At 40.8% G+C, this 14,709-nt stretch overlaps 1 protein-coding gene across 2 annotated transcripts in view; it reads right to left on the bottom strand.

The window, feature by feature from the left end:
- Positions 1 to 652: 652 nt before the first annotated feature.
- Positions 653 to 14,709, bottom strand: part of plxnb1a (plexin b1a) — a 50,657-nt gene continuing 36,600 nt past the window's right edge. For both annotated transcript variants that reach the window (XM_021565733.3, XM_021565734.3), the window contains 13 exons: positions 14,502 to 14,680; positions 14,299 to 14,365; positions 14,053 to 14,199; positions 13,710 to 13,878; positions 13,373 to 13,476; positions 13,160 to 13,244; positions 12,811 to 12,983; positions 12,493 to 12,653; positions 10,132 to 10,279; positions 9,869 to 9,933; positions 6,214 to 6,289; positions 5,987 to 6,061; positions 653 to 5,876 (listed from right to left, as the gene is read on the bottom strand). In XM_021565733.3, the coding sequence (XP_021421408.3) occupies positions 5,772 to 5,876; positions 5,987 to 6,061; positions 6,214 to 6,289; positions 9,869 to 9,933; positions 10,132 to 10,279; positions 12,493 to 12,653; positions 12,811 to 12,983; positions 13,160 to 13,244; positions 13,373 to 13,476; positions 13,710 to 13,878; positions 14,053 to 14,199; positions 14,299 to 14,365; positions 14,502 to 14,680 (1,554 nt within the window). In that variant the 3' untranslated portion in view covers positions 653 to 5,771. The remainder of the gene's footprint in view (positions 5,877 to 5,986; positions 6,062 to 6,213; positions 6,290 to 9,868; positions 9,934 to 10,131; positions 10,280 to 12,492; positions 12,654 to 12,810; positions 12,984 to 13,159; positions 13,245 to 13,372; positions 13,477 to 13,709; positions 13,879 to 14,052; positions 14,200 to 14,298; positions 14,366 to 14,501; positions 14,681 to 14,709) is intronic.

Raw genomic sequence — 14,709 nt, 5'->3', positions numbered from 1 at the left:
ACAAAATGTGTAGAATTGCAGGAATTTGGCTATCAAACAGCAACAAAAATGATTTCCAACCCATGGCAAAATGTGTAGAATTGAAGAAAATTGTACAATTTTAAAGCAAGTTCTCTATGCGCCATGGCAAAAAAAAATGTAAGTGCAGGAAGTGAACTTTAATTTCTCTCCACCGTCAAGAAGGGGGCCTCTAAAATGTTTTGTTGCGAGGTGGGGGGCCCCCAAAAGTACATGCAGTCCTGTTTCACTGCATGTACAAGTGGGTAACCTGTATGATTGTAAGCTGTGAAATGGAAATATATTTTCTGCATATCCTGAGACACCCTCGGAGAGTGGGGTCACGGCCAGGGATCAGCCATTATTGACGGCAACCCTGGGAGCAATTAGGGTTACGTGTCTTGCTCAACTGCAGATCGACAGATTTTTCGGCTTGGGGATTTTAACAAGCAAACTTTCGGTTACTGGCCCAACGCTCTAACCACTAGGCACATATAGGGCCACTAGCTCCATATAGGGTAGGCTTAACTCCAGCTTGAAGGGTCTTGCTGTAGTGCAGTTGATGGCCGGCATAACAGAGGTACTCTCAAAGCCCTAAACTGGCAGCAAATTTCTATAATGATCACTTTAAATACAAAACCACAAATTACATCGACATTTTGACTATTTTATTGCATGACATTAAGTTACATTTCACCTATCAAACAGTTAGAGAAAGCTAATGGTAGGCTTACTTACAAATCGTTAAAGTATTTACAAGGAAATCCAAATTGTGTTTGAATTTAGCAAGGAAAACAAACAAGGATTGCTTTTGCTATGTCCATGGCAAGAGATGACAAAAATGTACTTTACAAATCGGCAACATAACTTGCTCTACATTACTAACAAACAGATATTCCCTTATTATAGCTTGACAATCTAAAAATGTATGTAAAAACTGACATGTCAAAAAGCAGTAGTCCCAGAATGTAATGCGAGTCGTAATTTTGATACTTAGATTTTTTTGTAAAGTATACCCTTACCCAACCCACAAACACACAGTAATGAAAATCAAAAAAGGGTCAAAAGTCAAAACATGACCAGTATATGCCTACATAAAGCTTCTACTGCATTTATTTAAAAAATATAAAAAAAAAGAACAGTGTAATTCATTCATTGTGGACTATGTCATCAGTACCAAAGAAGAATATGACAGGCGTTTGCATGAAATCGGATCTCACTTTCAAACAATGGATTTCATTGTAATTCCATTGATTATTTGGTCTTCGTAAATAGATAACGAACCAGCAGCCAACCAGACAGGAAAATAAATAAATAAATACAATTTTAAAACCTAAAAATATATTTTAACCCTCAAGCTACCAAAATATTTTCATACATCGATTACCATCTGGGTTCATTGTTACCCCAAGAATAAACTATATTTGAAAAAGCAACAGTCATAGCAAAATAGCAACATATTTATTTTTAAAAACATTAGACATGTAATTAATGTAATCTGAAAAAAAAAGAGACCAAAACACTTATTTTAGCTAAATTAGAGTTAATTTGCATATTCTGTAAAAACTCAAATATGTTTCCTTCATTCAATTTGCAGCCTTTTCTCCCAAATTCTATCCACATTACTACAGAAAAATCTTATTTACCATTATTTTACTATAGCATCATTTCGTTTTCAGAATGTTGAAAATATAAATGGTCATATTTTGTGGTAGAAAGTACTGCCGTTTAAAGGAACGGTACACCATTTTAAATATTCTACATTTTATTGAAAAGTAATGATTAAATTCACTTCAAAAAGTGATCCTGAAAGAAATGTACCAAATTTATGGCTTAGTTTACTTTATTTACTAAGCCCACAGACAGCATTACCATCACTGTTAGTAAAACAATGGGAGTGTTAGAGGCTATGGCAGGATGCTTCAAAAGCATGCCCAAAGTCACCTCAAAACAAATGGTAAAGCATCCAAAATATCACAAGTTGCTTGCACCTATAGAATATAGGAATTTATGTAACATTTACCGTAGAGAATACACAATGTGTTCATTTTAGAGGGTAGTGGGTTTCCGTATTACAGTTTTACCAAGTATTAATATGACCGACAGACTGTTCTGAGCGGTTTTGACTGCAAATTGGCATATATCGAAGGTAAATTTAGATTTTGTACATGGTCGTACCTAGTTATAGCCATCCAGGACCTCTATACCAGGCGGTGTCACAGGAAGGCCCAAACAATTGTCAAAGACTCCAGCAACCCAAGCCACAGACGGTTGGTTCTCTTTGCTACAGCACGGCAAGCAGTAACAATGCACCAAGTCTGGAACCAAAAGTACCCTGAACATCTTATACCCCCAAGTCATAAGACTTTTAAACAAGACTGCTACATACCTAATTAAAATGGCTACCTGGACTTCCCTTTATTTTTACCCCCCCCCACCCCCACACACACACACACACACTGCAGCTACCAGCTACCACTACTCTTTATTTTTACTGAGTTATTCACTGTGTATTTATTCCTCATGTCTATTTAAAAACAATCTTTAATTGCATTGTTGGAAAATGACCCGTAAGTGAGCATTTCACTGTTAGTCTACGCCTGTTGCCTATAAAGCATGTGACAAATAAAATGTGATTGATTTGATTTATAACCATAGGCGAGTACATAAGCTGCTCCATCTCTGCAGGTGATCGGTCTATTTGGTCAAAATCACTCATACAGGTCCCCCTCCACCCTCTGATGATTACGTATAACTTAATATTTTGTCTCCAGAGAAACCTGGATTCAAATAAATACTTTTTGGGAGATTTGCCCTAGAATAACAACTTTCCAGAGAATACAGACCAATACAGCTCTCTATGTAGCTGGAGTCTATTGCAGCTCTATCAAGTATTTATACCACTGGCAAACATTGTACACGTTTTACATGCACAAAAATAAGGTCATTTTGGTTTTGTAGTACAGTCATACGATACATGGCAAAGAAATTTACAATGTTAGGCAAGTAAGTTACATGGGGAGCTGTATCTCTGCAGAGGATCTGTATTGGATCAAAATCACTGATACAGGTCCCCCTCCACCTAATGGATAACTTGTATTTGTCTAGAGAAACCTAGATTCAAATAAAAAGTCATTTTTTAAATCAAATTACTATAGACAAAATTAAGTGTTTTTGACTAGTGTCAAAACTATCCCAAAAGGAATTGAATTTCTGAATAGTCCATGGGTTGTTCCACAAAATTTGTATCTTTTGCGTCCTTTTGACATTTTAAGGCAAATTTTTGCGCCAATATTGAATTTTAAAAGCCTGTTATGTTCAATGAAGTGCCCTTATAATATAGATCACATGCACAATTCAATAAAGCATATATATTTTTTTATATAAAGACTTGCTAATGTGCCAAAATTCAGCATTTTGACATGTCCCTCCGTGCATCATCTGTGACTTCCCAAAAAGTTCTCACATGATTGTGTAGCCCTGGTTATTTTGTTGCTTTGACAAAGTAATTTCTGAAAAGTATTTAATTTATTTATTTATTTAGTGATTAATTTTAAGGTAAAAAAAAAACAGTCCCTCATTTTAAGGTGAACACTTTGAACATCTGATAATGAAATGAGTGTAAAAACAGGTGAGATGGTTCTACTCTTTTTGGCCATTTTCTGGTAGGAAACTGAATGGGTCGAGCATAACATGTCAACCCTGTTACCTATAGATAAAACATTTCTAGCCTGTTTATTTTTTTAAATGTTGAAGCTTGCACTCAAATTGCCCCTCCCTGTTGCACACAACAAGCTTCCATTCCCCCCCATCACAAGGAGATTTATGGCTGATTTAAGGTTAAATTGTCAACCAGGTTACTTTATTTGGCACTTACTATAGTAATTATTTAACCTATTGAGATGGGAAAACACGGTTTTTATTAAGTTGAACATGTACTTTTTATGACAGAATGTTAAAATGAGGTGAAATCACCAACAAAAAAATCCCACCAAATTACACATCCCAAAAGGCATCGAATTGGAGGAATGACCCCCACATTGATACAGAAACACTAAAAACATGGATTTAGATTTGTTATTACAAATTTGAAGATTTTAATATACCACCGTTAGGCTATGATAAATATACCTATGGGCGTCAAAATGACTCCAGTCAGTAGCTTGAGGGTTAAAATGTTGTATTAGTGAAAATCAAACAATAGGGCTACCGTTTAATTTCAGTCATAAAAAAGGTCAGTCATGAGGCCTTGGGCTAAAGGATTCATTGTTGAGACTAAAAACATGTCATGCTGCAAGTTTTATGAGATAAACAATATTATATTGCCAATCTCATACTCCTTTCGCTCAACCTTTACAACTATACTAATCTCGGATACCCAGAACTAAAATCTTACGGAATTGTGTCAGATACTCTTTCAAGTTCTGGGGGGGGGATATGTATGAGAAAAGATACTAGAATGAGGAGCGGAAACCGAATGTTAGCTTCACCCCCCCTTTCTCTGCAAGTTTCTTTTAAGTCAGAAGGACAAATGTCATCTCCTCCCTTCCGAAATTCAGATGATACACACCCTGCTATACTCGTGATTTGTTCAAATAATCAAGTGTCGGAAAAACCTGCAAACAGGAACAACTGTTGCTTGTTAGTCGTCGCATCCCACAGTGTTGGCAGAAAATGTCATATTGGTCACATAACCAGCCATTTTCTAAAACAAACTGTTTGATCGCATTCAGTTCTGTGAATTGTTGTGTTTGATTACTAGCCCCTGCTGCTCACAAAATACACCTTTTTGAGAACACCTTCTAGTCTGCCATTGACAGATAATGTGTAGTGAAGTCTGGCACCCTGCTAAGAGAAGGAAACATTCTGCAGGTTGAACATTAACTAGCTGAGATTTCTCTGGAGGTCTAAGCTAGAGATGTCTATCATTATCTCAGCATTAGAACGGAAAACATCAGCTTGGCTACTGCAATTATAGGGAACCGTAGAATTACCATCAGAAATGCACAAAAAATGATTTGTACATCATACCGATTTTGGAAAGGAACATTCCAATCATAGAGAATGTCAAAGCTGGGTGACGACAAAAGCCAGCACATGGAGTACCTAACATTTTCACAATGTATTGAAAGCAGTCTGTTCTTTAGTGTCCAACTACATGAAGCAGAACAACTTTGTGGATCGACAAAAACATTGATGGGGAGTGAAGACCATACTACCTCACACGTTGTCTGCAAAGGATAGTTATACCAGAAAAGTAAGACTTTGAAAATGTGATTCAGGGAAACAGAAGGCATTAGCAAGTGAATGACAATAGCATAATTGAATAAGTGCTATTCAATTAATTTTAGTCCTGTAAGCTTTATCCATCCATTTCATCCCAGTAAGACATTGTTTGTGTTGCAGAAACTCTGCAGCAGTCCAGAGAGTTCAACAGGGCTTTGCTAATTTACTCAGGATAATGTCTATGTATGTACACACTGAGTAGCAGCGGGTAAATGTAGTCAGGTTGCTATGGAAATCTCCTGTGCAGCTTGTCAGGAGAATCTACGCACAGTAACTCTACACAGATATGGCAAAAAGAGAAGGGCACCACTTTGAGTGCCGCTCAACCTTCTTTACTTCCTTCAGTCTGCCAAAAAGAGAGGGAAATCACATCCCTGTATGCATAAGGTCTTTTTCCTTTTCACACATTATTTTCCTTTCGGACTACTCCTCACAGCGGGTGTCTTTTCCTCAGGGTTTCGGCCTGTCCCGTCTCAGGGCCACTCTTATCATAGGTCAGTGACTTTATTTTCCACGGCAGCCGCAATCTGCTGGAGCCTGTAGCCCAGCTGCATCTTCTGAGCTGTAGGGTCCTCCTCTAGAGCAGTGATGATCTGGGAGGAGACAATACCAATAACAGGTTAAGTTCATCAACTAGCTTAACATCAAATAGAAATTACAAGTATGGGCCTCAAAAACCAATGGATAAAAATGTTGGACTCACCTGATCATAGTACTTGTTGATGTACTTGTACAGCTCATGCAGGGCTACAAGGTAGTTCACCTCACCAGCATAATTCTGTAAAGAAAGGTGGAAATACTTAAACTTTGGTTCATAACTTCTAAGTGCTCTATGCAAAAACAATCAAAGATTAAACGGAAAAGGCCTACAGCAGAAAATTTATGTCAAAACATGCACCAGTGTTTATTTTTAATTTTTATGTAACATACTCGAGACAGTTCTGCAAGAGCAGAATTCATTTCCTGGTCACTGGCAGAAATAGTCTGCCTGATGTCAGCATAGTATCTGAAAAGAGAGAAAGAAAGAGAGATGGAATGGAAATCTGAGATTAGTGCACCCTTCATAAAATCCATATGCTATACACACACACCACTCATTCATAAAGAGAAGCTGGTTCAGAAGGGAAACCCAGGTGTATGCATCAGCTAAGATTGGCAAGTTGATATTAATCCCAATAAACCTTGTCCTGGAGGCAGATCTGAGCAATTTACGCTAGATGGAGCCAGCTATATTGTATAAATGAATGAAAACAAAAATGTGCTTAATTTAAGTTTAGGCATTAGGGTTAGCAGTGGGGTTATATTTAAAATCTGATTGTATGACTTTGTGGCTGTGTCAGCTAAATGACCACTGCAGAGTTGCCTCCAGAACAAGATTCATGACGAAAAATGCTAACCTGTCTGAGATTGGTGCAGATCAGATGCTAACACTTCATACTTAATATGGCGGTCTATTTAAACTGACCAGGTTCTGCTCACACATCCTCTGCCACTTTCTGCTACTGCTAGTATGAGTGTGCTTGTTCTTGCTACCCACCACCACTCCAGCCTCCACCTGTTTGGTTCCATTTTCCTTCCTGAAGGGGGAGATGTATAGAATACTGTGCTCACTGCCTGTAGTTATTTTATTATACAGTCAGGTCCATAAATATTTTGACATTGACCAAGTTATCATTTTGTCTCTGTACGCCACCACAACGGACTTGAAGGGAGACAATGAGCTGAAAGTGCAGACTTTCAGCTTTAATATGAGGGTATTTATTTCCAAAATCGGTTGAACAGTGTAGGAATTACAGCACTTTTTATGTGGTCCCCCCAATTTTAGGAGCTCAAAACTAATTGGACAAACTAACAATAACAAATTAAATTGTGAGTTTTAATCTTTCAGTCAATGACTGCCTGAAGTTTTGAACCCATAGACATCACCAGATGCTGGGTTTCTTCCCTGGTGATGCTCTGTCAGGCCTTTACTGCAGCTGTCTTCACTTCCTGCTTGTTCTTGGGGCGTTTTGCCTTCAGCAAGTGAAATGCATGCTCAATTGGATTCTGGTCACGTGATTGACTTGGCCATTGCAGAACATTCCACTTCTTGGACTATATAAAAGTATTGGGTTGCTTTCGCAGTATGGTTCGGATCATTGTCCATCTGCACTGTGATGCGCCGTCCAATGAGTTTTGAAGCATTTGGCTGAATCTGAGCAGATAATATAGCCCCAAACACTTCATTAATCCTGCTGCTTTTGTCAGCAGTCACATCATCAATTAATATAAGGGAAGCAGTTCCATTGGCAGCCATACATGCCTACGCCATAACACTACCCCCACCATGATTCACAGATGAGGTGGTACGTTTCGGATCATGAGCATTTCCTTCGCTTCTCCATGCTCTTCTCATCATTCTGGTACAAGTTGATCTTTGTCTCATCTGTCCATAAGATGTTGTTCCAGAACTGTACAGGCTTTTTTAGATGTTGTTTGGCAAACTCTAATCTGGTCTTCCTGTTTGAGGCTTACCAATGGTTTACATCTTGTGGTAAACCGTCTGTATTTACTCTGCTGAAGTCTTCTCTTGAATGTTGACTTTGACACAGATATGCTTACCTCCTGGAGGGTGTTCTTGATCTGGCCAACTGTTGTGAAGAGGTTTTTCTTCACCAGGGAACAAATTCTTCTGTCATCCACCACAGTTGTTTTCCATGGATTTCTGGGCCTTTTGTTGTTTCTGAGCCCACCAGTGTGTTCATTCTTTTTAAGAATGTACCAAATAGTTGATTTGGCCACACCTAATGTTTTTGCTCTCTGATGGGTTTGTTTTGATTTTTCAGCTTAATGATGGCTTGCTTCACTGGCAGTGACAGCTCTATGGACTTCATATTGAGGGTTAACAGCAACAGATTCCAAATGCAAATGCCACACTTGAAATCAACTCTAGACCTTTTATCTGCTTACTTGTAAATTAACTAATGAGGGAATAACACACACGGCCATGGAATCAGCCAATTGTCCAATTACTTTTGGTCCCTTAAAAACGGGGGGACCATATATAAAAAGTTCTGTAATTCCTATACCGGTCACCCAATTTGGAGGTAAATACCCTCAAATTAAAGCTCAAAGTCTGCACTTTCAGCTCATATTCATTATTTAATTTCAACTCCAATATGCTGTGACAGCTAAAATAATAATAACAACTTGGTCATTGTCCAAATATTTATGGACCTGACTGTATATTGAAGCTTTGCTCTGGCATTGAGCTACCCTGAAGGGGCAGAGACAATCCCCAATACCTAATGTATTGTTAATCTTTTCTAATAAATGAATACATGGCATTTCCTTTCTGAAATCCATTTTTCACAAAATGCAATTTTCACAAAGTCTGCTGCCTCAGTTTGTATGATGGCAATTTGTATATATTCCAGAATGTTATGAAGAGTGATCAGATGAATTGCAATTAATTGCAAAGTCCCTCTTTGCCCTGCAAATTAACTGAATCCCCCAAAAACACTCACACCTCTGTTAACGAGATAATCACTGACATGATATCCGCTGGTCCTTTTGTGGCAGGGCTGAAATGCAGTGGAAATGTTTTGGGGGGATTCAGTTAATTTGCAGGGCAAAGAGGGACTTTGCAATTAATTGCAATTCATCTGATCACTCTTCATAACATTCTGGAATATATACAAATTGCCATCATACAAACTGAGGCAGCAGACTTTGTGAAAATTGGATTTTGTCATTACTGTCATGCCAACAGTAAAGCATCCTGAGATCATTCATGTGTGGGGGTTGCTTCTCAGCCAAGGGAGTGGGCTCACTCACAAGTTTGCCTAAGAACACAGCCATGAATAAAGAATGGTACCAACATATCCTCTGAGAGCAACTTCTCCCAACCATCCAGGAACAGTTTGGTGACGAACAATGCCTTTTCCAGCATGATGGAGCACCATGCCATAAGGCAAAAGTGTTAACTTAGTGGCTCGGGGAACAAAACATCGATATTTTGGGTCCATGGCCAGGAAACTCCCCAGACCTTAATCCCATTGATAATTTGTGGTCAATCCTCAAGAGGCGGGTGGACAAACAAAATAAAACACAAATTCTGACAAACTCCAAGCATTGATTATGCAAGAATGGGCTGCCATCAGTCAGGATGTGGCCCAGAAATGAATTGACAGCATGCCAGGGTGGATTGCAGAGGTCTTGAAAAAGAAGGGTCAACACTGCAAATATTTACTCTTTGCATCAACTTCATGTAATTGTCAATAAAAGCCTTTGACACTTATTACATGCTTGTAATTATTCTTCAGTATTCCATAGTAACATCTGACAAAAATATCAAACTTTGTGGAAATTAATATTTGTGTCATTCTCAAAACTTTTGGCCAAGACTGTACAGTAGAATTCGTATGACTGAGTTTCCTCAAGCATAGTGTATAGCTACAGCAATGGTGTGTGCAGCGTGCTGCCAGACAGACTCTCCATAGAAGAAGCCCTGCAGGCTCTGTGTGGCTGCGGCAATGCACTGATACAGTGGCGATGCCCTCTCTGCTCTGCCAATCAGGAGGGCAAGAGCCTGGTGTTTTCTCACCTCTCTACCATCTGCTTGTACCGTGGGATATCTCTGGCATACAGCAACTTGTTGATAGGAGAGTCCTAGCGGGGAGAAAACATTTACATGTTATATTCGAAACACAGTATGGTTACATGAATGTTGAGAACCTGCATGCTCTCATTATCTAGTATTCTTTCTTTCAAAACCCTTGGCATCTCTACTCTCCCTTAATTTCTGCTATATCTGCCGTTCCCCCTTAGCATCCTCGGTAAGGTATCCTCTCCCTGTGTGTGGCTCACCCTGCCCAGCTTGTGCTCTGCGATGGTACATGAGTCCATGAAGGTCTGGGCTATGACAGACAGCACAGCATCCACATGGTCTGATGCCTGAACATCAAAGATGAACTGGGGGTTCTTCAGGATGTTGATCCAGAACCTCAGGGGTAAACTGGTGGGAAAACAAAACAAGTCGCACCATATAAAATGCAGAAATAACTTAAGTCTATTCAATGACCAAGCCATGGGCCCAGATTCCCAAAACACTACACAAAAAATGTAAAACATTTAAAAAATATATAATAAAACAGCTACATTGGATTTATTTAAAAAAAAAAATCCTGGTTGAACATTTTACCCCTTTTTCTCCCCAATTTCGTGATATCCAAATTGGTAGTTACAGTCTTGTCCCATCTCTGCAACTCCAGTACGAATTCGGGAGGGGCGAAGATCGAGAGCCATGCGTCCTCCGAAACATGACCCTGCAAAGCCGCACTGCTTCTTGACACGGCTAGCTTAACCCGGAGGCCAACCGCACCAATGGGTCGGAGGAAACAAAGTACAACTGGCAACCGAAGTCAGCATGCATGCACCCGGCCCACCAATAGGAGAGTCGCTAGAGCGCGATGGGAAAAGGACATCCCGGCTGTCCAAATCCTCGCCTAACCCGGATGATCCTGGGCCAATTGGGTCTGTAGTGACGCCTCTAGCACTGCAATGCCATGCCTCAGACCACTGCGCCAACTCTCAATATCAAATCATTTCTGGGTAACTATTAAGTACCTTACTGTGATTTTTCAAGCAAGAACTTTGCTAGTACTGTCTGGGAATGGTCTGAGTGGAGAGGGGTAAAACTGAAAACTAGCTGTTATTGGCAAAGAGGTTTGAAACTCTTTCTTATTGGTCTATTAGCTAATTTACCGTAGACTAAAAGAGCATTATCATAATTTGCACAATTTTACAGTATTATTCCAACCTTAGTGTTGACTGCACTGGGCCTTTGAGAAAAAATAAGTTCACAAGATAGTTTGTACGTACATTCCTCAACAATTGACCCTTCGCTAAGCTCCGCCTCGGCCAGTAACCGAAAGGTTGCTAGATCGAATCCCCGATCTGTTGTTCTGCCCCTGACCAAGGCAGTTAACCCATTGTTCCTAGGCCGTCATTGTAAATAAGAATTTGTTCTTAACTGACTTGCCTAGTTAAATAAAGGTTAACTAAAATATTCCAACTGCCTCTTGCTCTCCCTCGCTGGCTTGCCTGTTGTTTCTCTTCGCTATGAAATATGCCAGTGTCTGTTGCGTGTAGAAGAGCCTACTTACTAATTGATTGCCCCTACTTTCATGAACTTTGGAGACTTTGCATGCCAAGAATTTGAGAGATACAACTTTTGATTACTGATGCTATGCATGATTTTGACTGTCTGCCTGGTGGCTGACCTTGCCTACCTATGCCCCTCCCCTGGCTCTACCATGAATACCATGAATGATATAAGAGTTTGTGTTCTTGGAAGTAGCTTATGGCAACTACTCAGACTCGGTTGCAAAAAAACGGAATCTTAGGATTCGAGGAAAATGGGAGCCAACAGGAAAGGAGTTCGAGGAAGCAATTACTTTGGAGTCGACTCTCCACCACTATCCCTTCATTCTTCTTACAATATCATATCCAGATCAGAAGGTTTAAGATGGTACACTACTAGATCGTGTGTTGTGGTTTTTTGCTATGAGCTAAAGGGCTTTAAGAGGGTACACTAGGCCTAAGCTTTGCCACTGCAGAGCGAGAAGTCAAATGTTGCATTATGTGAGTACCACAAATTACTACATTTTTGGTCACTTTACCTGAAAAATGGTGGGACACAGACCATCATGATAATACATTTTAAACAACTACCATACTTTCATGGTTCACATACTGCTAGTACAAAAACATGGCTTTTTTCGTTGTACTACCACAGTACATTTTTGTTCCATGGTAGTACAATGAAAAACAATACTTTGGTACCATCATGTTTTTTTGTTCACTACCATGGCAGGAAAATACCATGGTCCTGGTGATAATACCATTGTAATTTCCTGCCATGGAGTTGACCAGAAAACAATGATAGAACCATGGATTTTTTTTATTGCACTACCATGGTACATTTTGGTAAGGGCCAGACATTCCTAGCAAAATTCTTGCTTGAGAAATAGTTTTGTTAAAAAGCTATTTTTGCCCATTTCAATGGAAATCAATTACAGTAAGGTACTTAATTGTTACCCAGAAATGATTTGATATTGATATGAAAACGAGCCCAGGTTTGTATTGGTTACTGTAATTACAAAGGACAGGAAACACTTGCGTTTAAAAGCAAATGAGCCAGTAGTAGTAGTAGTAGTACCGAGTTACCTGTTAGTCTTCCAGATGTGGATGGTCTCAGGGTCTGTAATGTTGTGCTGCAGAGCCTGCTCATCCAGCAGGTCAAAGAAGTACTTGACAGCCATGGGAACTGGCTGGTTAGTGCTCAGGATCACTGTGAACAAGTCATCCACAAACTTCTGCAGTGTGCCCTGGGAGAGAAAGTAGGACGATATGGGGATAAATATATGCACAAGTGTAAATATTACACATACCGTTTGTGTGTGTGTGTGTGTGTGTGTGTGTGTGTGTGTGTGTGTGTGTGACTGCTTGTTTGTTGCATTGTGTTGTGCATGTGCATTCTGGCACCTTCATGGAGAGTAGGCGTGTGAGGTAGATCTCGGGGATGGCCTTGGCCCTCTCTCTCTCCCTCTCTCTCAGACTGCCACGCCTGTGTTTGGGCAGGTCTGGCTCCTCATTGGCTTTCACCAGGTGCCAGAGCTTCACACCTCCCTCGTCCCCATCGTCCAACATGGGCGTCTCTGATAGAGGGACACACACGGTCAGACATCTCTGATATAACGTATACACTGTACCTAGACTACATCTTTATGTTTTAAATGCAGAATCCCCCAAATGTGTGCATTGTCCAAATTTGCTGAACAATATCCTATGACCATGCTGCACGTATGTGCAAATAGATTAGTTGAGACTCAACTCTCTCCAGGAAAGTAGTCATGGTTGTCATTGTGTATGTGCTTGGAGTTCCGGGGTACCAGTGCAACAGTGGCTCCATCCGGAACCTGCAGACCATTTGTAAAATCATTCAATCAAATGAACAAAGTAAACAAAACAAATACTTCACAGTCATGTAATCATTCTAGTTAAAGGGGATAGGGATGGATGGGATGTGTGGCCTGCCATTTCTGACCTTGTAGTGCTGCAGGGTGTTGAGGCGTTTCCAGGAGCCCTGCACCACCGACGTCAAGTCCTCGTCTGACAGGATCAGGTGACCTGCCATGCCCGCACGCCACTCTGATCAAGGACACAATACAAAAGATTAGCTATCAAAATAGTTGATTAGAACTGGTGACCAAGGAAGGATTCTGTTGGCTTTGTCAATTCTAGGGTGTTTCAGGTTTATAGTACGCCCATTAACTTGGATAAATGTTCTTTGGCTTCATTTCTACCTGGCATGCCAGAATGGACAAAGATGTCACCTTTTCAGATTGAACAGTGAATGACAGAGAGCTGTAGTGGAGGCTCACCCAGGTGGAGAGAGTCTGTGTGGGGCCTCTGGGAGAAGGACATGCCCTTCCATGCCTGTTCCAGGACCTTCTCCTTCACCTGGGTTATGGTGTCACAGTCCAGCACCTTGGCAGGAGCGGTCTGGGGCACACCACCGTTGCCTGTCGCTGGCATGAGGACATTCAGCGTCTGGAAGGTTAATGGTAGTTAATTAAATCACTACACAAAAAAAAACATGACTACTTCACCATGTTGCACAGCTCCTTTATTCCAGCCCCTGCTTTATAATGATAAACAAAACCTGAATGTAGATGTGTATTTATGGTAAAGGGACATCAGGGTTTGTGTGTGCTGTGCTCTCACCAAGGTTTTGTACTCTATGTCCTCGCGGAGCAGCCTGTTGTCGTTGAGTGTATACTTGGCCTTTCCTGTCACGGCGTCCACCGGTCCCTTGTCCACCTGGTGTTTAATGGCTCTAAACAGCATGTAGAAGGACTCCCCTGCAGTGTCCTAATAACACAGCACAGATGGGACATGTTTCTTTAAATGCCTCTTTAGTGAGGAGACACAGGCGGGGTGAATGGGGAAAGAGCAGGCTGAGCTACTCACCCTCAGGAAGGTGAACAGACAAATGGACATCCAGTTGGTCAGGAGCTTCTCGACCACCGATTCAGTTCTGAAACAGAACATGTTCCACATGAATGTGTCCAACACGGATAGGAAAACCACAAGAGACTTTAAAAAAAAGACACAGGAAGAAGCCTGCCATTACCCAAGACTGATGAGAACATATACTGATCAGCCCCCCTCACCTTCGGAGCATGAGTTTGGGGTTCTTGGCCACATACTGCACCACCAGGTCGTTTAGCAGAGTCTTGAGGATGTCAGTGAAGTACTCCAGCTTCCCATGCAGGGCCACGGTGAGCAGGGAGGCCACGTAGGCCCGGTCCCGAGGGGAGAAGGTCCGCTGCACCTCCAGGGTGTGGATGAACTGGGAGAGAGTGGCACAAAGGGGTCAAA

The sequence above is a fragment of the Oncorhynchus mykiss genome, chromosome 16 (genome assembly GCF_057628025.1).
Source record: "Oncorhynchus mykiss isolate SJ-2025 chromosome 16, ASM5762802v1, whole genome shotgun sequence".
Classification (NCBI taxonomy): Eukaryota; Metazoa; Chordata; class Actinopteri; order Salmoniformes; family Salmonidae; genus Oncorhynchus; species Oncorhynchus mykiss.
The sequence above is the reverse complement of the archived record's forward strand: the minus strand, read 5'-3'. Positions and strand labels throughout refer to the sequence as shown.